This window comes from Poecilia reticulata, linkage group LG2 (genome assembly GCF_000633615.1).
Source record: "Poecilia reticulata strain Guanapo linkage group LG2, Guppy_female_1.0+MT, whole genome shotgun sequence".
Taxonomy (NCBI): Eukaryota; Metazoa; Chordata; class Actinopteri; order Cyprinodontiformes; family Poeciliidae; genus Poecilia; species Poecilia reticulata.
Genome location: NC_024332.1, coordinates 32,447,256 through 32,470,544, shown reverse-complemented (window position 1 = coordinate 32,470,544; position 23,289 = coordinate 32,447,256). Strand labels below are relative to the sequence as shown.

At 38.5% G+C, this 23,289-nt stretch overlaps 1 protein-coding gene across 1 annotated transcript in view; it reads left to right on the top strand.

Moving 5' to 3' along the window:
* The window catches only part of tanc1b (tetratricopeptide repeat, ankyrin repeat and coiled-coil containing 1b), a 106,328-nt gene that overhangs the window by 37,629 nt on the left and 45,410 nt on the right, over positions 1-23,289 (top strand). Inside the window, exons 4-6 of the mRNA XM_017309268.1 lie at positions 6,643-6,747; positions 19,569-19,702; positions 22,493-22,682. Coding sequence (XP_017164757.1) covers positions 6,643-6,747; positions 19,569-19,702; positions 22,493-22,682 — 429 coding nt within the window. The remainder of the gene's footprint in view (positions 1-6,642; positions 6,748-19,568; positions 19,703-22,492; positions 22,683-23,289) is intronic.

Here is a 23,289-nt window from a genome sequence, read left to right as displayed (position 1 = left end):
TCCACTGGTTAGAATAAGTTATGTGTCATCTGCATGTTTAACAGAATGAGTCTCTTCAATGCAGCATTTTACAAACGGAAAGGCAGAAGTTTGTACTGGAGAGTTTCATTCATGCAGTCTACCAGCACGGGAAGTTAATGTCTGATGATTAGATGTTTTTAGGCCTAAGGAGCCAAAGCCCTGACACTTATTATTTTTTGAATGTTTATTATTCTTTGCTCAAATTACACATCAGTCATGCATGAACTTCAAGTATTTATAAGGTCTTGCAAAAGTCGCAAAACAAGTAGCAGCAAACAGCTCGTCAGCCATTTTGGTTTGAACTTGTTTAATCCAGGATAATTTTGACCCAATTTTGCTCGTCTGTAGTCTCCACATTTGATTGAACTACTCTTTCAGGTTTTAATAAATTCACCATTTACAAATTTTGAATTGTTCTAACTAAAACTTCAATGAGCCCCTTCCTGAACGTAATATCAAGGCTTACTCATTGTACCGCCTACTGGGGACATGCAGAATTGATTGATGGGCTCTATGAAGGCGTTGAGTTGGCGGTGTGTGAAACCCTTTGGGGTTGCGAAACACACCGGAGCGGCGCTGTGCTGCAAGGACCGTAGGAGGCTGCTTGCACCTTTAATTTTAAATTGCATTTGAAATTTTAAATTCAAATGGCTGCTTGTACCTTTAAATTTAAATTACATTTGAAGGTGTGTAGATGCAGAGGTGACCCTGATTATGCTGTTATGCACTCGTGTTTAGCTGTTTGGCAGAATAATAAAAAGGCATTTCATAACAATTTATTGCTGTCACGGGCAGCGTATCAATTTAACGAGTCTTTTCATATGCAGAGTGGCTACGGGGGGACCTATCTCATGTTGGTCAAAGTGTATATCAAAAAAGCCTAATTAGTTTGAGCTTTGATGGGAGTTTTGTTTTGCGTGGGCTCAAGTAATGAGTTATCCATTGATCAGCCAAGCAGGTTAAAAAATATGTGAAATGCTATCTTCACATTATTAAAAAACAAAACAAAAAAAAGCATTTAGGCTACTCTATCATTCTGATGTGTGCCTCTTAAGAATAATTGTTTCAATGAAAACAAGTGATTTAAAATGTCTTTGTCTAAGAAAAAGTCCCTAAAAACAGAGAAGATTGATGCTCCAGTATTTATAAAGCAAAAATATGAGGGGTAATTTACACCATGGTTGCTGCCTGTGTGTTGAACCTTCAGCTGGCTGTTGGACAACTCTGCACTTTTAATTGTGATACAACCAGCAACATGTATTTGACATGTTGCTGGTGGACGTTAGTTCATCCTATTTTATCCAAATGTACATTTTATTTTTGCACATTGAGATTTATCAAATTGTGCAAAAACTCTGTCCAAAGCTGTTTTGATGCTCCTTTGAGGTGATCTTTCCCTGAAGTCAAATCACATGTTTTGACACCAACCAGACAACCTTAAGGGCATATCAAAAGCTTTCTGGAAGCTGTGCATTACAAGATCTTGTGAGTCTACGAGAAAACTGTGATGAGCATACACTTTGGAAACTGCACTTCTGTTCTCTACTTCACTGCACTTGACTTGACTCCAGGTTTGTGTTTCTTATCACACAGAACCTCCCTACTATGAAATATGAACTCTTGAGCTGCCTCGGAGATCTTCACTGAATAAATTCCCATTGCTTCCTCTGCCAGTCAGCAGAGTTAGAACTGTCCTGTCAAACAACTTAAGCTGCTATTTCATTTAAAATGCCCGTCTACTGACAGGAGCAGAGTGAGTAACCTTGGATCTTGTTTGTCATGCAGAACTCGGAGGGATATCAGAGGGGCTTTCAGAACTTCTTGAGCATAAAGACGACTTTGTGAGGCTGTTTTTCTTCTCCTTGGCTACACAAAGACGACACACTGTCTCATTGATGAGTTGAAATGTGAAGAAGTCAGAGTCCATGTTGAAGAATTTTTGGGGAAAGCTCCTTGATCACTTCCTAACCATAACAATCCTCCCTTTCAGTGGCTTTGACTGGACTGTGCAAGTTTCTGGCGATAGGTATGCGACTGCTTGCTATGTGCATGCATACGTGTGTGCCTGTGCCTGCTGATTGATGGTTCATGGTCATGGATGCCTGACTCTGAGAGTGAACATCAGCAGGTTCTCTACGGTTGACTCTCGCATTGTTGATTTACCATAAAGTGAATCTCTTTTTTCATTTTTGATTCATTTATCAGTATTTTCAGCTTTTATTTTTGTTTTGCTTGCTTTTAATGCTTTTAATAAATTTTTTGGATATTAATAATATGCAGCTGACCTATTCCACCCATCTTCATAATGTCTTTATTTTTAAGTAACCTCACCCATATGACTACTTCATGACACAACAAAATTGGTTTTCCAAAGCTTGCTGCTGGAAATGTGAAGAATTATTTCACCTTTAAACTATATTACTGCAATAAAAATAATGGTACTTTTTGATGATTTTCACATATCATTACTGAGGAAGCAATAAATGGGTGGGGCTGTAATCTCTTTAGATGAGAATTGTAACTTTCATCTGCTGTTTTATAGTCAGAAAATGAACAATTACAATTAAGGACAATTCACCTATATATGATACATATTAGATGAGTTTATTCTGCAAAAAAAAGTTTGTATATATGGAAAGGTTATTGTTCTGGATTTTGCTCCTTAGTCAAGATAAACGTAAGTGTGTGTCTCATTCTGTCCATCTCTACCCGTCCTTCAGGGGTCATATATCTGGCGATTCCATTTCGGTGACCTTTTCATGCCCGTTATGAACCGCAATTGCTTATCCGTCACCGCCTCCATTTAAAAGGGCAGAGTGGTAATGGCACCCTGTTAAATTTCGAAATGAGATTTTCAAGGAAGAAGGAAGTCTTCTGAGTCCCGTCTGACAGCTGGACATCAAGAGTCCTGCCAGAAGGCCTTTTATGTCTTCGCTAACCCCTCTGTCTTTAGAAGTGGCTCAGAATTACCTCTAATAGCAGGCCACATGTTTGTTATTAGATGTGTTTATCTTCTGTTCCTCTGCAGAGTTTATGTAAACTGAATATGAACTTGCGCGTATGGTTTCGATTATTGAAGCTATGCCTCCTGTTGTTTTCAATGAAGTACCATCATGAAGCACATCAGGCAGCTCTTTTGGCTAGACAAGAAATTTACCTGAGCTAAGCATGTAGCATACAGTTTCTCTGTCTCTCTAGTCTGACTTTAAGCCAAGCAGTGGCATGTGACTCCTGAGTCCTGGCTAACGGGTTGTGGCTGACCCTCCAGAGATGAATTGTCGTTTTCGCAGCATTCTTTCATGCAAACTCTCTTGAACTTTTTCACACTTTGTGACTTCACAACCATGAACTGCAATGTATTTTACAGGGATTTTATGTGAGAGGCCAACACAAAATAGCGTATTGCTACAAAGTGGAAGGAAAATGTCACATGGTTTTCATGTCACGTAATTAGTAAATGGAGCCCACTTGGGAGTAATTTAATCATAATATAAACACAGCTGTTCTTTGGCGGCCCGAGGTGTTTGCTAGAGAACATTAGTAAACAAATAGCATCACAGAGACCAAGGAATGCACCAGAAATGACCATGGTGACTCTCAAAAAGCTACAGAGATCCACAGCATATGACTAATGGGTTACCAGACAACCATTAGTCATGCATTCTACAAATTTGCCCATAATTAGCCATGAGCCTTGCAGAGAACGCAGGATGGAGGTGCTCAAACCAGAAGAGAACAAATTTGAGTGTGTTGGGCCTATATTCCAAATGTGTGTGGTGGAAAACTGACACCTCATTTCTGTGGTGAAACATGGTGGTGGCAGCACCATGCTGTGGGGACAGAGGCACAGAGAAACTAATCGGAGTTGATTGGAATATGGATAGAGATAAAAACAAGCGTACAGTCAGAAGTGCAGAGGAATGCTTCAGATCAAATCATATTTGTGTTAGAATGGCCCAGTCAAAGTCCAGATGTAAAGTGAACCGAAAAATGTGTGAAGCTTTAAAAATTGCTGCTCACAGATGCTCAGTTTCCATTCTGACTGACAGTAAGGTACTTTGCACACGATGGATAGGAAAAATGTTTAGGTTTCTAGATGTGTAAACATACTCTAAAATACTTTTTAGCTTAAAAAACCTTTCAAAGTGTTTAATTTGCATTTCACTTTACAAAGTTGCACAGTTTTGTAAAGAACACAGAATTGTGTGGCTGCAATGTGTAGAAATTTTTTTTTTTTCGAGACCACCAAGTCTCTAACATCTGACCTTTGTGGTAGCCGTAATAATCTCCACTGTGATCCCCTTTGAGTTGAATTTTCTTGACTTTTTCAGCTGAAGTTATCAGTGTTTCAATTTTGTTTAAGGTTCCTATTTTAACGGTAAGAAACAGCAAGGTTTGTAGCCAAAGAAGTTCTCAGGTATCAAAACCTTGCTATTCTGTATGCATTTCAGCTTGGATATCCATAGATGGCACTGTGCATCAAGCTGCACAGGTTTAAGATTACATCTTGAGCCTGATTCCCAGGAATTCTTTGAGATCGGAGTGACAGGTTATCAAAATAGGTAATGGGGAATGCCTGTCTTAGCACATCCATTTCTGCTGTATCTTTTGATTGGGGTTACACATGGTCATCTGATAATGGGAGTTTAGAGGAGGGAGTTACATGGGGTCATGTCTGGGGACGGTTGTTTCCTTACGGATTTATGGATACAATTATGCACCCATCTCTTGTTTCTAGGTTATTTTCTGCCTCTTTATTTTTACTGTATTTACGTTTTGCACAGGAAATGGTCGTCTCTAAGTAGAGAACTTAAAAGGGCATGAAAGGCAGCTAGTTACCAGGGCGATGGTTTGTTTTACGGTTTAATATTTAGACTCATGTTCTTCTTGGACCTCTCTATATAAACAATTATGTGGCCTTTAAGGAAAGATTAGTGGCTCTTTTCTGCCCTTCAACTGAGCAACCCTACTTGCAGTCTCTCTGTTACAGTGCTTTTTTCACCCCCTCGCACATTTCTTCTGTTTTTGCTTTTTTTGTTTCACCTCAATGTTTCAGACATGAAATTTTTATGTCGGACAAAAATAACCCGAATAAACACAGTCAGTTTTCAAATTATAATTGGCTATCCAAAACAACCTTAGAAACCGTAATAAATGAGTAGCCCTCCAAATATTGTAACTGTCATCAAGCATTTTCAATAACTTGCAATGGCTTTTTTTATGTCGCAGTGGGGGGATTTTGACCCACTCTTTACAGAGTTGTTCAAAGTCAATCAATCATACTGGAGGATCTTTGAGCACGAGTTGCCTGATTGCGTATATGCTGCAGCATCTCAATTGAATTTAAGTTCAGACTTTAATTAGGCCACTCTAGAACATTTATTTATTTAAAATAAATAAAGGTTTATTTAGAGATGCGCTTGCTGGTTTGCTTTGGATTGTTGTTCTGCAGCATTACCCGAATTCATTTGAGCTTAAAGATTTTCTCCCATATATTTGTCTTTTGGCACACACTATAAATCTATCAAAGACAAAAATATCAAAAATGCATTCTATAAACACATTTTTAATAAGATGGTGAAAGTATCTAAAAAAAAAAAAATCACCCTACCGACACCATGTTTGATTGTCAGTATGATCTTGAGTTTTTGAAATGCTGTAACTCGATTGCCGCCTTTCAAAAATGTTCCCCTTTTGGCTTTTAATAGCACAGAATATTTCCACAAAGTTTGAAGATCAAAAGAAACGTGAGACGGGTCATTCTATTCATTTTTGGTCATCAGTGGTTTTCACCTTGGAACCCATTGATCGTGTTTTGCCTTTTTCTGTTAACATGTGAAATGAGAATTTGAAATCTGGAAATCTGCAAATTATGTCTTAAATTAAAATTTCTTTGATAAAAAATATTTGTGACAAAAAAAGTAAAACCAAAAGAAATCTGAGGGTACATGTACATTTTCATAATGCTGTTTGTCAAAGACAACAGGAACCAATCTTCTACACTGGTATACAGACTGTACATATTTTGCAAGAGTAACTACATTCCAAGTACTCTCTAAACACAAGGGTGATCCTCAGAGGACTTTACGAATGTCCCAGATGCATCTTCTTTCTCACATCAACCCACCTGAATCTTAATCCATCTATGCGAAGTAACGGCTTTTGCAGAAATGGGACATTCTATGAATTAATAACTGCTCTGATAGATGAACACAAAAGCTTTTACTGTCTTATTACTTTTGAACATGTTGGTGTGTCTGAGCTCATTTTTAGTCCACTAAGAGGCTAATTGTTGTGGTTTCCTGCTGTAGTTTACATTCCCACAGCCAGCTTGCAGTGTTTAACTGGAAGCCTCCTGCCATGCGGAGTCCTGAGGGTTGTCAGCCAAACCAGGGCTGCTATCTGTGTGTGAGCGTGTGTGTGTGTATGAGAGAGAGTTTTACGTGAACTGTTTTACGTGCTGCAGAAGCTGTCCAGCTAAGACACCGCTGTGTCTCATCTCTATTCCCGTCTGGAACGCATTAATCCTGTGAGAACTCTCTCTGTCTCTTTCTCTTCTGCAAGTGTCTCTGCTGGACCCTCTCCCTCATTCTTGCTCTTCTCTTCTGTTTGTGCCGGCAGGTCCGACCAGGAAGCCCAAATATGTAGAGAGCCCTCGCGTTCCTTCTGATGCCATCATGTCGGCACTCAGAAAGGTGGCTGATAGCAAGGATTCCTCCCACAGTGGTGAGTTTTGTTTACGTTATTTTAGTTTTTATACATAAAGAAAGCAGGCACATCTAAGAAATAGAATCTAGACTCGCCCCTTTCAGTTTGACGCCTGCAGCTTCACAACTGTTTGAAGTGTCTTCCTGCAAAAGTTGATGCAAAGATTTTTGCATTTGAGCCTTCCTCTACTTCATGTAGTCCCTTTTGCAAACAAAATAGTACTGTGTTTACCCTCAACAGAGTGTTTATATTACAAAGGAGTCAGTTTTCCACTGTGTATGGAAGCACTGTTTGACTGAAGTGCTCAGTTTTTATCACGAGAATCCAATGAGATCTTTTTTAATCTCTCTGAAGCTCCACATACTTGTGTTCTCGTGTTTCCACATTTCTGTGAGGTGTGCCTTCAGCAGTACTGCAGCCTATTTTTTTATTTTTTTTCCCTTTCTCCTGTTGGGCGTTGTGTTTGTGTGTGCATGGGTAATATTCCTCCAAGTAGTCTTGTTTTGATTTCCAACAGAGCAGGGCTGGTTCAGATTCCTCCCACAAGGCTTAAGTGGAAGATGTAGAACACGTTATCTTTAGCATTGCAGGAAGAGTGCCCTTTGACTGTACATGGCTTGTATATGCAGACCACAGCCATCCACTGCACCCAGGTCGCTGTTGACTGGGACATTTGAGACATAAGGGTGTCAGACATTTGGCTCAAACACATCTCAAAGAAAGCCACCAGCAGATAGCGGGCACCTGATAAAAGTTATCTCATGACAGCTGGTGGAGTGATGCAACTGGTCAGCTAATTTTAAGAAGATGCAAACTTGGAGCAACATTTTAAGGTATTTATTTTCTATGTGAGTGGAACTTTGAAAGACTAGAGAATATATCTAGTTGAAAAGAATATTCTTAAATGTAAATATGTCATGCAATCATCACCTCCAAAAGCTCACCTCATTTATCCTCATCTTTTCTCAATGTTTAGTTCTAGTTCCACCCAAATAGCACTAATTCTTTTTGAAGCAAATAACCTGCATGCTTCTACTCCATTAAATGCTGTTTGTGTTTATTTATATGCAGTGCTTTCCAAAAAAAATTGCATAGTTTTATATTTTTTGCTTGTTGAAACATCTAAAAAAATCTTTGAGTTTCCTTTATGCTGATGCCATAAGATAAAGTCCTGACCAATCAACTGCCTTCAGAAGTCGCCTAATAGAGTTCATATGTGTATAATTTGATCTTGGTTTGAATGCAGTTGTTGCTGTGAAGGCCTCAGAGGTTTGTCAGAGAACATCAGTGAACAGACATCATCATGAAGACCAACTAACACAGCAGACGGGCCAGGAAGAAAAGTTTAGAGAAAGTTAGAACGGAGTCATGGAAAAACCAAGATGTTCTTACAAATAATAGACACGGTTTATTATAGAATAATGACTTTTGTTTGAGGTTCTGACGTGATCACGTCTGTCAGTGCTGACAGTAGCGTCTAACTTTTCTTCACAGCTGGATTTATTTAGGAAAAATGCTAGAATAAGTGTATTTAATGGGATGTTTGAGATTGTAACATGGCTTCACAAGGGCTGTAAAGAAATGTATAAAAGCTGCCAGAAGGTCTTGGCTGGGTCAGTTCAGGAAATAAAAGGAGGAAAAAAAACTGAACAATAAAAATGAGCTAATGTTTTTTTTGTATCGAACATGGTGTCGGTTTAAAAAATATAAACATTCTTAAAAAACTTGATTATTCTCTGTAATGGGTAAATGGTACAATTTACCAAAAAGAAAATTACAAAAAAAGATTTAGAAAACCTAAAATGTTAATCTAAACTTTTTTTTTAATTTGCTCAGGTTTACAGATTAAAAGATCCATGGCATAAAATCTTTATAAAAATATGCAAATATTTGTATATTGATATAAAACATTTTTTATAAAATAAAATTGTTTTCTTCCATATTCAAATAATATGCAAAATTCTATTTTTATGTTGTTAAAGTGTTGACTTCCAAGACTAATTTGGCTCATTCTTATCACCCCTAGCAGAAGTAAATGATGGTAAAATCTCTCTGGTTGTGAAGCCGGAGGGGTTTAAGCTTGGTTCTGTTCTCCAGGAGTGACTTGTACATGTTCTCAAATATTGACTCAGCCTTCAAAGAGCAAGAAGAAAGAGCCAGCCTGTTTTTAAGGTCAGACAGCTTCCCATTTGTGCCTTTTATTACTGCTGTGTACAGTTATTCAATAAATGCAGGAGAAAAGTCAATGTATCAGTCAGGAGAACTGTTTTTTGTCTTTACTCACAACCATAATATCAAGTAAAAAGACTTCAGTGAGGAAAAATCTGTGCTGAGAAAACCAATTGACTCAACTAATTATGTGTAATTAGGGACTTTACAGATTTTAACCAGTGATTGGCAATCATGGGAGCCCAGCTTTACACAGCTGATGGATCTCTGATATCAACATAGTTTGTTTTATTTGGATAAATTCACACACACTGAAGAAATAGATTTAAAGCACATTCTCTTGGAGTTGAATTTACTCTAAGCATATGTTTTGTTTTTGCCTCTTAGTTTATCTCTTGGTAAGTATTGACCTAATGGGCATTAAGTCACTCAGCGAAACAGAATAGCAACTACATTTTCCTTTTTCATTTCATGTTTTAGACACTCCTCCAAACTTCCTCCTGAGGTCATCGACTGAAATGTTTTTTTTTTTTTTAAAGGAGTATCCCGGTCTGCTTGGCACCGTTTGACTGCCTTACTTTTTACTTTGCAGTCCAAATTTGGCAATGTCTGATAATCTGCATCTTGCATATTCTGGATGAGCTCTTCTGGGTCATTGTTAAAAATAATGTCCCCACCTCCTCCATGGTTGGAACCACACATTGAGATGCCATCCGTTTCCTTTTCCTGCTCCTTAAAAAGACATGGAGACTTTAGGATGCACTGGACCATAGTTTACAAAAGGGTACCACAGTTTATAGGTGGGGTCAGACTGTCTGTCCAGTGCTATTGTTCTTAAAGCTTCCCTTTACTGTCTATGACCAAAGGTTTTCTTTCCTTTTGAGGTCAAGGTAAACTTTTAAGTACACAGGAGGTTAAATTGTTCATATTTATCACCATATATGTAGTATTCAATGTGCTTTGATGCCATGCAGCTGTACAGTCTACCTTCGTATGGTTATCATTTCTCAAATTAAGTGTTTCCATAATTGTAGCGATGTCATTTAGATTTTTTCAGTATTGATCTTCAATTTAAAAGCTAAGATTGGTAATCAGCAATTGGCCAGAAATCTGCAATCGGTGCACACCTAGTACAGAGGGACCCTCAGTGTTTGTGTGCATTAGGCATCACAGCTGCCTGTGACTATCTAAAGTCTGTGAATATTTCTGATCTTTTTATAACTGCCTATTTTAATAGTTCAAACACAAAATATACCTTTATATGCATGAATGTGCACAACAGAAGCTGTCTGGGGTCTACCATAGAACCTAATGCCTACAGTCTCCCTTATTTCCACTCTTGGTACAGCCAATCGACGCCAAGGAAAATAAAATAGATCTTTTGGATTGGCTGTTTGGCAGTAGCATGTCAAGTAGCATTTTACATACATGTTTTATTTTCCCAAGTTGCAGGAGAAAAGCTGTGGGAGACAGTGTCCCGTTAGCCCGTTAGCCATTTCAGTTGTTTTATTTTTACAGTCAAGCATAAATTACCAATTGTGTTTATGCTGTCTTCTTGAAATGCAGAATTATGCTGGATTTGTCATTTGATGTTGCGACACTATGAACTGATTGCTGCCTTGACGTCATCAGAGGGTGTTGACAGAGAGCCAAACAAATTCAAGTTGGAAAGTCTTCCAGCATGGAAAATGTGACATTTAGGGAGCAGATTTATAGAGGGTTTGCTGGTAGGCGTGTTGAGTGATGCCTCTCTTGAATGTCAGATAACCCATGGTCCACATCTGTCGTCTTTGAATGCAACTAGCATGTTGCTTACAAGCTTTGTTAAAATCGAGGACTGCAAAGATTTTTACTCTTCAATAATCTTCGGTCTTTCAATACAGCTTGATTTGTGTCCCTCTGTTTTATTTGGCTATAAAACAATTAAGATGTTGGCAGATTTACAGATGGATCTCATTTGTTCCTCTCTTGGTTTGGACTTTCAGCGTAGTCATGCTCTGTATTGTGGACAAGCAGGATGGGCTGTAGGCTAAGAAAGGAATGATAATTTTGACCCGACTTGAGTCTTTCCACATGGCTCTGTCACTGTGGATGGATTGGGTTTCCTCTGTCAGCGTATGAATGCAGAATATATTTTTATGTTGACAAACCCTTTTATCTATGTTTTTGTATGCGTGTATTTGGTTGCCAGAGGCGGCCCGCATTCTGGCACATGAAATTGTTTCAGCTGCCTTAGAGCCCTGTCTCTGTCAGTCATCCATGAGCCACAGGTTCTGTCCTGCTACACAATTGTATTCCTTCCAAATTTAACCTTGAGCCAAACATTTGACACCTGTCTTCATAAACAGGTTTGTCTAGTAGCTACTACTGCTGCTGCTGTTGTTTTTGTCTTTTAAGGTGGTAATAATCTCCTGCAAGATGCATGTTGCTTGATAATTAGTAGCTTTTGGAGCATTACAGATATCGCAGTATTCAAAAAAGATCCTGTTTTACTCGTTAAAAAATACGGAGAACGTTCAAAGCTTGACAATGAATATTGATAAAGCAGCTGACTCATATATGCAGGACTTATCATGTAAAGTGTTTTACAAAAATATTTATGCCGCTGGATCTTGTTCACATTATGACCATAAAGTGAAATGAATTTTAATTGGGATTACAAATTAAATTTTTTTTTAATTATGCAGAGGTGTAATTGGCTTACTTCTTAAAGCAATATGTTGAATTTTTTTAGAGGTACCAGATTAAAGGGAGCTGAATACAAATTCTCATCACGCCTATGATTTTTGTTTAATAAGAATTGTTGAAGACGTGTCATTTTCCTTCTTCTTTGACACTTTGAACTAATTTGTGTTTCTCCATTATGTAAATCCAAGTAAAATATATCAATTTTGTCATTTCAGCTTGATTTTTATTAAATGTCATATTTAATCTTAAAGCTTCATTACTATGGTTGGTTATTTCCTTAAAATACAGCCACTCTGTCCAGATCTAAATTTGTGCGGGAAAATGTTTAACTGTTGCTCTAATAATTAACCAAATACCATCTGGCTCCAATTAGTGTTTACTGCAGCCAGGCTATATTGTCAAGCTGAGACATAAAGACAGAGATGATTACTCGCATCCTACCCCTTGCTCCAAGCATTATTTTATTTGCAGTCTCTGTATTGTCAGTAATATCATCCTAATTTCCACCAAATTCTCATTTGACTCTCCCATCTGTCTGTGCATTAAAGGACATTTATGGTTTTACCGCTGGAATGTCCAATCGGACAGCTCGGTTTGCTTTAAGGGGCATGTCACCATGTAGGTCTGAACTGAAAGGTGGGGGAAGCAGGATACGTTCTCTCATTGAGGGTTCATTAAACAGCCTCTGCAGTCGGGGTAATGAAACTCCGGCTTCTAATGAGGACCGTCTGGATTGTTTTCCTGGCAGGAGTGAGTTAAGACAGCTCCGTGGAGCCAGTCTGTTCAAGGTGTCCCTCCTCCTCTTTGCCTTCCTCCTCCTCCTTGTCCATTCCCGTCTCCTGCCTCATCCCTTCCTTTTCCTCCTTCATTCTTGTATCGTGGAAGTACATGGCTGCTGTTTCACACCTGCTCATAAACTTCCTCCGGCAGCAGATAACGATGTTGTTTTGTTATCCCTTCTCGGTGCGGTGCCGTTACTGGAATACCAAATTGGTTCCAGCTACATCCCTGGTTTTCTATAGCTCCAGGGCATTGTACCTTTGAGAGAACAAATCAGATACTTTTTTTCCCCTCCAACAGGCTACAATTTCTCTTTAGGCTACTATCTTACATAATATCTACCTCACATTTGGAAAAGAGATGTTACATTTGTCCTTTGACAAAGCCAAAGTTGGCCTCGAGCCCCAGTTTTATTGTCCGCAGGAGAATCGTTAATCATGTAATTTCTGTTATAAACTCTTAAAATGAATCATAAAATGTCAAGTGGCTTGTGAATGTTCCTCTTCATTCACATATTAAGTCATTGTATCGGGTGAAGTCCATTCAGAGGGTACCAATTAAAAAAGTAGGCCAATCACAATGAGTGAAGTTAATGAGAGCCTTGCTTGTAATTCTTCAAATCATTTTTAATTCTATCCAATTAGGTTTGGATCTTATTTTATTCGCTGTGGAACTAGAAACAGTTTGTCAAAATTAGACACTTTCCAAATCTATTGTCACCCTTTTCCTTGCATATATTACTACCAGATGTTGGTGGAGTAATCTAAAGCTCATTTGTGCATTTTCCTAATTTGCACGGCCTGCCTCTACTAATAGCTTCCTTGTTCACTTGGTTAAACAGTTTCTGAGTCTGGCATTTTTTTTTAGACTACTCACCACTTTGTATGGACCCAAAATACCCGTTTTATCTACTCACTGTAGAGTTAAACATTGCAAATTTTGCTAATTTGCTGAAACACAAATTATATGCTTAACTATGTCACACTTTTTTTGTCAATAGCTTAGTGTATTTATGATGTTATTTGGCTGGAAAGCTTCTTTCAATGATCTGATGTTGTGTAGATTCACTCTCTACCCGTGTTCCAGTGTAAACTCTTCTTGTTTTTGGGATCCACTCCCACTTTTGAGAGTTTTTAAGTGAATTTAAGGCCCTTGTGCAGAAAAATTATGCTCACGTGTGGAAAGACTGGCTTCATGACATGAGATCAAAGTCCTCCTAAGTTGGACTGAGAAATGTAAATACAAGGACTTCACAAGTTGTTCAACATTGTTGTACATCACTTTCAACAAATGCAGAAGTGCCTCGGGATTTATTTATTGAGACATCTCCCCTTAACAAAGGTACTGATTAGTATGTACCGAAAGTGTAGTTTATACAGCAAAAAACATCAAGTTATTCACTTGAAATATTGACTATGATGATGCCTTAAAGACAGTGTGGTATCCATCTAAATGCTCCCCAAGGATTAATATCTATATCGTTAAATATATTCAGCTACAAACCCGTCCTTCACTGGTAAGCTTGTAGTCTCCTCCCATCATTGCAATCAATAAATCATGTGTCCAAAATGTTGACCGGCTTCACTTGCACATTATTTACAATTTGTAAATCAATTAAATAAAAATGCTTCTTTTTATAAAAAAATACATCACATTATGATGCTTTTATGGGACAGCGGTAGGAGTGCGCCGTGCAATCTTCTATTTTAAATTGTGATTTCAGTATTGACAAATAACTGTAATTACTCCTCACATAATTGAGTAAAGCTGCTAAAATATGCGACATTAGAAAAGCAAAATATTGTGAGTGCTTCCCTGAAGAAAATATATGTTATTAGATTGTCATTAAGGAATGTACCCCTAAAAAAAGAAACATTTCTACACACTGGGGTTGTTTTCTTTAATTCTTCCTCAGATGTATTTGCAACTTGTAAGTGAATGCAAGATAATGTGTTTTCTATAGACTGTATGCTTCTCGGTGTCTTATTTTCTCTCAGCATGCTGCATTTAATAACACTAATACAAACAGCGATTACCGTTTTTGTTCCTCAACAATGTTTCCAACAGGGTTGTGATAATTTGGACCCCCAGCTTTCTTGTTGTAGTTTGTTTTGTTTCTGGCAGATAAGAACTCTGCAAGATTTTCCATCCACAAAGAACTCTAGTTTGTCTGCATTTTTCTAGCTAATTTGTTTTTCATTTATTCATTAAATATCGCAAAATGGCTGTCTCGATAAAGACTTGACAGGTAAATAAATATAAGGGAAGAAAATACAGAATAATATTTATCTATTTGGTGAATCATTCAAAAATGTTGCGTTTTGTTCTAAAGCAGATGTGGGACTGTATGACATTGACAGACCCATAACAAGACTCCTGTTTATAACTGGGAGACTTCTTTGTTTCAACATCTGGTTTAGCCTGCAATAAATGTGCTCATCTTAACAATGCAACACCAAAATCATAAAAATCATTTATTAGAGAATCTGTGTTAATAATGGAACTACAATCACAATCTGCTGAACAATTTTCAGTCCTGAGACTATCCTAGGTGGTGCATAAACTGACATGTATTGGTAAATGTTATGCTGCAGTTACATTGGCCAGTAAGGCTTTAGATGCTATCATCCTATTATAATTAATGATCAATAATAATTGATTTGGTTCATAAACATGCTGAAAGAAAATGGTGAAAAATGTTCTTACTACTTAAAAATGATCCCAACTGAAGTTTGTTTGAGCTGGACACTTATAAATGTCCTGGTTTGAAAGCTAAAGTGAGACAATAGGAATACTTTAATTTGTTCTTATTTGAGCCAGATGTTAAACTTTACCGACACTTATATTGTTGATGGCTTTAATGCATTTGGCTTTTACAGTAAGGAGAAACAAATTATGTCACATAAACATTTATAAAGTAAATGTTCCCCAGATATAGCCACTTAACTTTCTTACAGAATGTCCATCTTGATTTATATGTATAAACAGACTGAAGGGTGAATCACACACTCTGTACTTTACATTTATGTTCAAAATAAGTTCCCAAGCACAAAGCCTAACTGGTATAATATATTATCCTGCACCAAACTAAGCTAAATACATTTCCCACCATGTTACAATAACATTGTTAAGGCTAAATGTAAAGGTTTGTGTCTAGTTGTGTATATAGTATTGATTTCACAGCTGTAGATGTTACTGATGTGACCCAGGAGCCAACGGTTTATTTGGCTTGTAGGTGTTGTGCGTCTTATTGCATCAAACGTCCTGTCAGCCCTGATGTATCCGTAATGTCTTATGACTTCTTCTCTTATGATTAGGCTTGCCATTTTGAACAATGCAACTATCCTACCTGTTACTCTAGGACACGGGTCTCCAAACTTTTTCCTGTGAGGGCCACATAACTTTTCCCTTCTCTGGTGGGGGGTCGGAGTCAGTTTGTAACAGAAAAAGTGTGACAATTGTAGGAGTGCCTAAATGTAAAAATGCATTGTTTTCCAGAAAGCACAATCAAATAACATTCTCTGGGTTCTTCACAGAAAAAATCCAGGAAGGATTATAGTCCGTATTTTCCGAACTATGAGCCGCACCGGACTATAAGTCACAACCCCAAAGTTGTTTTTCTTTAAACCAGTAAACATTCACATATAAGCCGCAGATATCTCTGCCTCTCCAGGTTTTCCACAACGATGCAGCAGCAGCAGAGGGGGGCGGACACCCAAAATCTGAGTAATAACAGATCAATTGAATATCACATTTATTACGGTTGAAAAAGAAAAAGTTGCTAAGATTAGATTTAACTGAACTGATTACGGTAGTTTCCGAACGGTAACTCTTAACAGTAAAAGTGCCGATCCCCTTCGTGTCTGCTACTAGCATGTGCTAAATGAAAATGGGCTCCTCCCTCTTCTTTAGATTTCAACGGCAGCTTGCATCCATTATTGTTGGACTACTGCCATCTACTGGATCCTAATATCTATACCTCAAATTCTCATAATGATCCCAGTATTAAAAAAAACGAAAAATCTTCTTTTTCCCCTCAATGCTATTTAACTGATCAACAACATTCTCAAATTTCAATTCCCTATTAAAACCTAATTCCGTATTAATAGGCACTTTATTCCAATTTTGACTTCCAATGATTCACTTCCTGCTAAAGAGCCCCCTGGTGGTTGAAGAAAAATCCACATATAAACGGCTTATAGTCCGGAAAATACGGTATATGAAAAAAAATCTGAATGCTCTCTGGTATTGTTCAGGGGGCCGGACCAAAGGTGGAGGCGGCCGGATCCGGCAGTAGTTTGGGGACCACTGCTCTAGGACAATATTCCAAGTTTTTTTTACTGACTTGTGAGTTTGCTTATGAAAACTTTGCCGGTTTATATAAAAGCATTGCAATTCTAAACCGAGAACAACAACTTATGGCATAATGCTACAATTGGGAATAACGTCCATTGTCAATTCATGAGATGATAAATGTGCATTCTAACAGTTTGGGTCTTCTCCAGTACTTGGTTTGGTTCTGATTCAGTCAGTATGGCTGTTCCCTGCAAGTGTCGTTGGCTGCGCTTATGTTTTTTTTTTTTGTTGATAATTAAATTAGTATCTTAGCATTTTCAACAAATGATTCCAGCTTACTTCAGTGTTATTAAAGTAACAAACAGCTGGTCGCAGGATTACGTTAGACGGGAAGCACTAATCTTGCTTTTGCATTGCACTCATAAAAAAAAAAATCCACCAGTCAGCTTTTCTTTTTAGTATAACAACAAGAGTTATTATTTATGTTCTTAAAATGAGAGGATGTTATTACTACAGCCACTTGTGTGCCAAAAGTGTAATGTCCTGCCTTTATTGTGATTACGTTTGGACCTGGCAATACACTCCGCCATTGAACTTGTTTGTATTTAATCAGATTTAATGTCAACATTATTAATAACCATGGAAGACTGAGGGCAAAGGAGAAAATGCAAAAGATGAGACGAAGGTGCTGACAGAGAGCTGGATAGTAAGCGGTTGTGCTTCACTCTCTCAAAATCTTTCACCCACGGAACGGTCCGCCTGCTCTAAGATAATGCTTTGACTTCATTTGCATGCTACATGCATGATGCATGAAAACTATTTTTTTCCCCTACCCTTTTATTCACAGCTTCTACATAGTCTTGAAAAAAATGTTGGAGTATGAAATTTGCTTGTAATATTTTCCAAGTGTGTGGTTTCTATGGACACAACATTTGTGTTCAGACTGTGCTCAGAAAATAAGTGATTTAAAAAAAATAATAATGCTTCAAAGAATTGCCGTAATTTTCAACCTCAGTGATGCATAATGGATCTTTGGAAGAACAGCTGTACTTGCAGTTAGATCAAGACTTATGAGCACAACCAGTTACAACCAGTTTCATTGTACGAGACCTCTTCTACAAAATTTAAAATCCTGCTTGATACATTGCAAGTATTTATTTTGTTTCATTTTAATGGTTATGATGTCCAACTAATGAAAACATTCATTCATTCATTCATTCATTCATTCATTCATTCATTCATTCATTCATTCATTCATTCATTCATTCATTTTCTTGAGACCCTTGTCCCTAGTGGGGTTGGGAGGGTTGCTGGTGCCTATCTCAAGCTAACGTTCCGGGCGACAGGTCGCCAGTCTGTCGCAGGGCAACACAGAGACACACAGGACAAACAACCATGTACACACACTCACGCCTAGGGGCAATTTAGACAGACCAATTAACCTGACAGTCATGTTTTTGGATTGTGGGAGGCAATAGCTCTACCAACTGCGCCACTGTGCAGCCCCCTAATGAAAACATCAAATCCAATATCTCAAAAAAATCGAGATTACATTATGCCAATAAAATGAAAGTTTTAATACAGAACTATTATGCCATGACCATGTTATGACTTACACAGTCACGGGGCGTTCATTGATTCGACAGTTGTTTAGTGTACAGTCTCAACCCTGAGGCCAGGTCCCATAAGGTTATTTCTAAGAAGTTTATTCCAGGAATGTTAACGAAAACTTGAGTGGAGGGAAAAAATGGGGTGTGAGGTAATGGAACTTAGTCACAAAAAGAGTTTAAAATCTTAATTTATTTCAAGTGTCTGTTTTTCTTTTTGGTGAATATGTCTTTCAAATCCAGTTTCTATGACAACTTGGATATTCCACAAGGTCAATAAAAAAAAGACATTTAACAGAGAATTGTTGTCGATATGAGCATTTTGTTAATGTGTGGTACGATGTAACATTTGTGCTCAGGTTTTGTTGGGCTTTTTTTCACATGACATCAGTGCAGTTTGTCATTGAGGCAGTTGAGTTTCGGTCATCCGTGTTGCTTTTTCTACCACAGTTTTTCCTCCGCTCAACTTTCTGTTAATATGATTTAAACCAGCACTCCAGCAAACCAGCAGATGAAAGTTAATTTAATAAATATCTGGACAGTATCTATATTCTGACATTTAGGTATTTGAGTTACTGTTTGAAAACATGGCACATTGGTGTTCAGACAATATTTTTTGTGAATCATGGTTGCTTATAATTCTGATAATAGAATGTATTGTTTTGGAGCTCCTTTTAAAGTCTGATTATTTAAATATTTTCAAGTCTGAATTTGAAGATATAAATTTATATATGTACTATTTACTAAAAACTAGTTAGGAATAGCCTTTAAGATGTACAATATTTGTCTGTGCTGCATTGCTGTCGCTCCAGTCTTTAATAATTGTCCAAAGGTTTAAAAAAATGCTTGAACAAAGTTAGTCAAAGCTTTGCCTCAGAAAGCCTCGGTTCACCTCATTTATATTCAGAGGCTTTATGAGTGAGAGCTGTAAACAAGCATAATGCCCTGGAATTGGCACTCAAAGCATGTTGCTGGACATGCATAGAGCCTCTGCTTTCTTAACAATGCCAGACATTCATGCATTCACACACACTCAAGCCACAGCTCCCTCCTCACTCTCTCCCTTACTCGTCTTCTCCTCTCGCCCTCTACGGGTCTGCAGCACATCAGCAGCTGCTGGAGGAGTGCAGCAACGCATTTCAAAGCAGAGCTGAGGAGGGCAGGGCAGGCAGCGTGGCCCTGTGTGGCCCAGCCAGAAGAAAGAGTGTGTGAGCGAGAGAGAGAGAGAGAGAGAGAGGGAATCTTCCCGGCTAACTGCACTTCTCTCCCTCTGTTTTTTACTCCTTCTCTCATCTCCAGAGCTGCAAGCGGAGCAACAGCCAAGCTCCTCCTCTCCTGCCACTCAGGAACTGATGACAAGGCTGGGCTTTTTACTGGGAGAAGGGATCCCGGGCACAGCACGCATACCTATGGACGACAAGAATGAAAAGAAGGTATTTAATTTTTTTCTTCCCTCCCTCCACCTCCACCTCCCTTCCTCCTCTCCCTCACCCAGCAGCAGCTGCTGCCACTGCTGCAGCACTAAGATTCACAGATAGAGAAGCTAATCAGAGGAGACGATAGTTGTCGCACTCCAGTAGTGAAATGGATTATTATTTTGCTACTTGACTTATTTTTCCTCAGTGAATTATGGACAAGTTTGCAAGCTGTACGTGTTGGATTCATTTTTCCCCCCACAACAAGCAATGGTAACTATGAGACTACTTAACTTGGAAGCGTTAAATTTGTACAAGGGAAAGTAAGTGGAGATTTTAAATTGGTTGCATGTGCCTTTATTTCTGTGCAAGCTCTTTAGTGTCGTGCTGTAACTTAAGTGCTATTTCAGGGGTGGCTCTGGAGAATGTAACAAGAGCATCTGAGCCCGGGTCCAGAAATAGTTATGTTAGGTCTGAGCCTCAGTTTGTTTGGCTCCGCTAATTAAGCTGGGACTTTGTGTGGAGCAAAGCCCAGCATGCTGCGCTTTCCTCATCCATCTCATGTCCAGGACATGTTTTGACGCTGAGCTGGCGATTTTAGGAACGTGATGGAGGCTTAGAAAGTGTTTCATAAATCACAGGCATTACTGGAGGTGTCATAGGAGGGGACAGCCAGTACGAGTGGGTCGATGGTTTAGACTTTGAGGGGTTTTTTGTGCACGGGTCTCCCAGAGCATGTTGCTGTCATCTGCAAGCAGTTCTCTTTTCCTCCGTGACGCTGTTTTACAGCACGTCTTTAACTCGGCGTGTTTTAGTATTGCCTCAGAGCTAATTATGAAGTCTCAGTTTGGTCTCCGACTGAGTTGTTTGTTTACAGAAAGGAGGGATATAAAAAGAAAGAATGCCATGTAGTTAACGTTACGGCTCTACAAGTTGTTAATCACGCTGTCACAGCTATTTATTAGTCTGACTGTTCTATTCCTACTGTTTCAACCTTAGATTTTGAAACGCAAAGAAAATTCAGTTAGTCCAGTCTCTCTTCTTTCTCCTTTTTAAGAGTAAAATGATTTTAAAGTCATGCACTGATGTATCAAGCAGGATAAATGGGAGCTCACAATTTTAATAATTGAACATATGTGACCATTGTGACCATTTGAAAAGTTTACAACTTTACAATTAAAATCATTTTAAGAGAAAAAAAAAATCAATCAAAATCCTTCAGGCAGCAAAATATCTTGAAATGCAATATGAAGACCAAGGAACACAACAAACAGGTCAGTGATGAAGTTATGGGGAGATTTATCACTTAGGTTTAGGTTATAACGTGACATTCTGAGCTTTAAAAATCTCACGGAGCATTGTTGAGTCCATCATCTAAAAAATAAAAAAAAAAACCTAAAGGAGAGTATTGACCAGAGAAGCAACCAAGAGGCTCATTGTACCTTTGGAGAAGTTGAAGCGATCCACAACTCAGGTGGAAGAATCTGTCAACAGCACAACAATTAGTTGTGCATGCCACAAATCTGACCTTGATTGCGAAAAACGGAAAGAAGAAAGCCGTTGTTGACAGAAAGCCATAAGAAGTCTGGTGAGCAGATCGTGACTAGTCATTTAGGAGATGCAGAAAACATGTAGAAGAAGATGCTCTGGTTAGATCAGAGAGTAAACCAGCTAGAGGCTTTCAAAGACTTGAGACTCCAAGCAGAGCAGAAACTCTTAACATGCTTCTGGTTGAAGTTCAGTTAAGAATCTGCAGTAAAACGTAAAAATAGATGGTCAAACAATCTCCATCCTCATGAGATGGCTTCCAGGTTAGGGTCAATCCTCATAACTGCAATGTGCCACACTTTTCAGATTTTTATTTGCAGAAATGTATGAAATCAGTTAGCTTACATGTCTCAATTTTGCACTGCTTTATATTGTGTTATCACATTAAATCCCAATTAAATGTATTGTTTGTGGTTGTTATATGATATGTGAGAAGGTTCAAGGTATCTGATTACATTTATAGATTTGCATAAGGCACTGTTTTCCATATGCAAACAATGTCACCCATTATACCTAGTGTTGTCGTCTGTAAAGTTATCCACAGGAAAAAAACAATAAATATTTTATTTCTTGAAGTTCATGTGAGCAATAGTGGATAGAAAAGTTGCAGAGTGATGATTAGTCATTCTCTCTGTTGTCTGCAGTGATTTGACTTTTCTTACAAAGAATCAATGATGACCTTCATTTACTTTTCATTGAGTTGAAGGAAAATGACGAAATGGAGCAAACAAGGATTAATTTGGATGTGTACTCTTTTTTTTGTTTGATTCCAAACATAGACTCAGCCTGTTGCCTGGTTGTCAGGCAACCTTGATGACTTTAGAAAGCTGTCTATTGTGTCATGACAGAGTCTTTTCTAATGTGCATTTTTCTTTGGGTTTATTTGGACTTCTCTAACACATGGATCTCAGCGTATTTTGATTTAGCTTGTGCCGTTTGCAGAGCTCACACCCTTCAGCTTGTGTGTCATACTCACATGTGAAACCCATGCCTATTTCCTAAGGAATGTCATCTATTGGTTTCACATGATTCAGGTCAAACAGATTGTGAAGTTAGATCAAATCTGCCCCTTTTTCTCTTTACTTTCTTTTACTGCATTTTACCTTCAGGATAAAACTCAAAAATATTGCTTGTTTTACAAAATATGTGATCTCTTGTCCTGGTGATAAGCTTTCCTGAGCTTTCATTGATTTTGCTTAATCTCAGAACACCTTCTCGTTGTATCCAAGCCCTTTTTTTCTGGTCTCTCTCTTTCCTCAGTGCACTCTGACCAGCCAGGGAATTAGCCCCTGCTCCACCCTGACCAGCAGCACGGCATCTCCCAGCACCGACAGCCCATGCTCCACTCTCAACAGCACGACAAGTCGTCCCCCACTCAGTCGTTCCAGCCCCTGTGGGACTATCACCAGCCCCAGCTCCACTCTTGAGAGCAAGGACAGCGGGATCATAGGTACGGTACAGCGCCTCTCCAGCCGTTGACGGCAAGCTTTTAGAGTTCAGGGGAAAACAGTGAGAATGGATAAATCTCTCGTAGTAGGGATGCTTTGGTTGGGATTTTTCAAATGACTGATTGCGACTAGGTCTTTTCAGTTAGGATTACCGATGTTAGTCGTCTCTGTTAAACGCCAGAATAATGAGCAGGAGACTTTTTAAGAGATTAAAAGTATCCTTTAAATCCAGCAGCTTTCATTCATTTGTTCAGCATTTAGTAGAATTTTATTTTTTAACTTGGATCTAATCTTTTAGGTATCTTTTGCACAATCTTCCCAGAATAGTTTGCTTTGATTTAGTTCCATTCCTCCTGACAGAGCTGGTGTAGCCAAGTCAGGTTGTGTAGGCCTCCTTCTTGACACACACCTCGTCAACTTTGCCTACAGGTTTTCTAAAAAACCGAGAAAGTTTTTGTGATGATAATGCAAAAACATTAAATCTATTGTCCCGTAGCCTCATGGCAACCCATTGGCAGTATGTTTGGTCAGTGTCCATTTGGAAATCCCAAGCATCAACTCCCCTGCTGATGTCTTGAGATCTTGCTTCAATTTCCACATGATATTCTA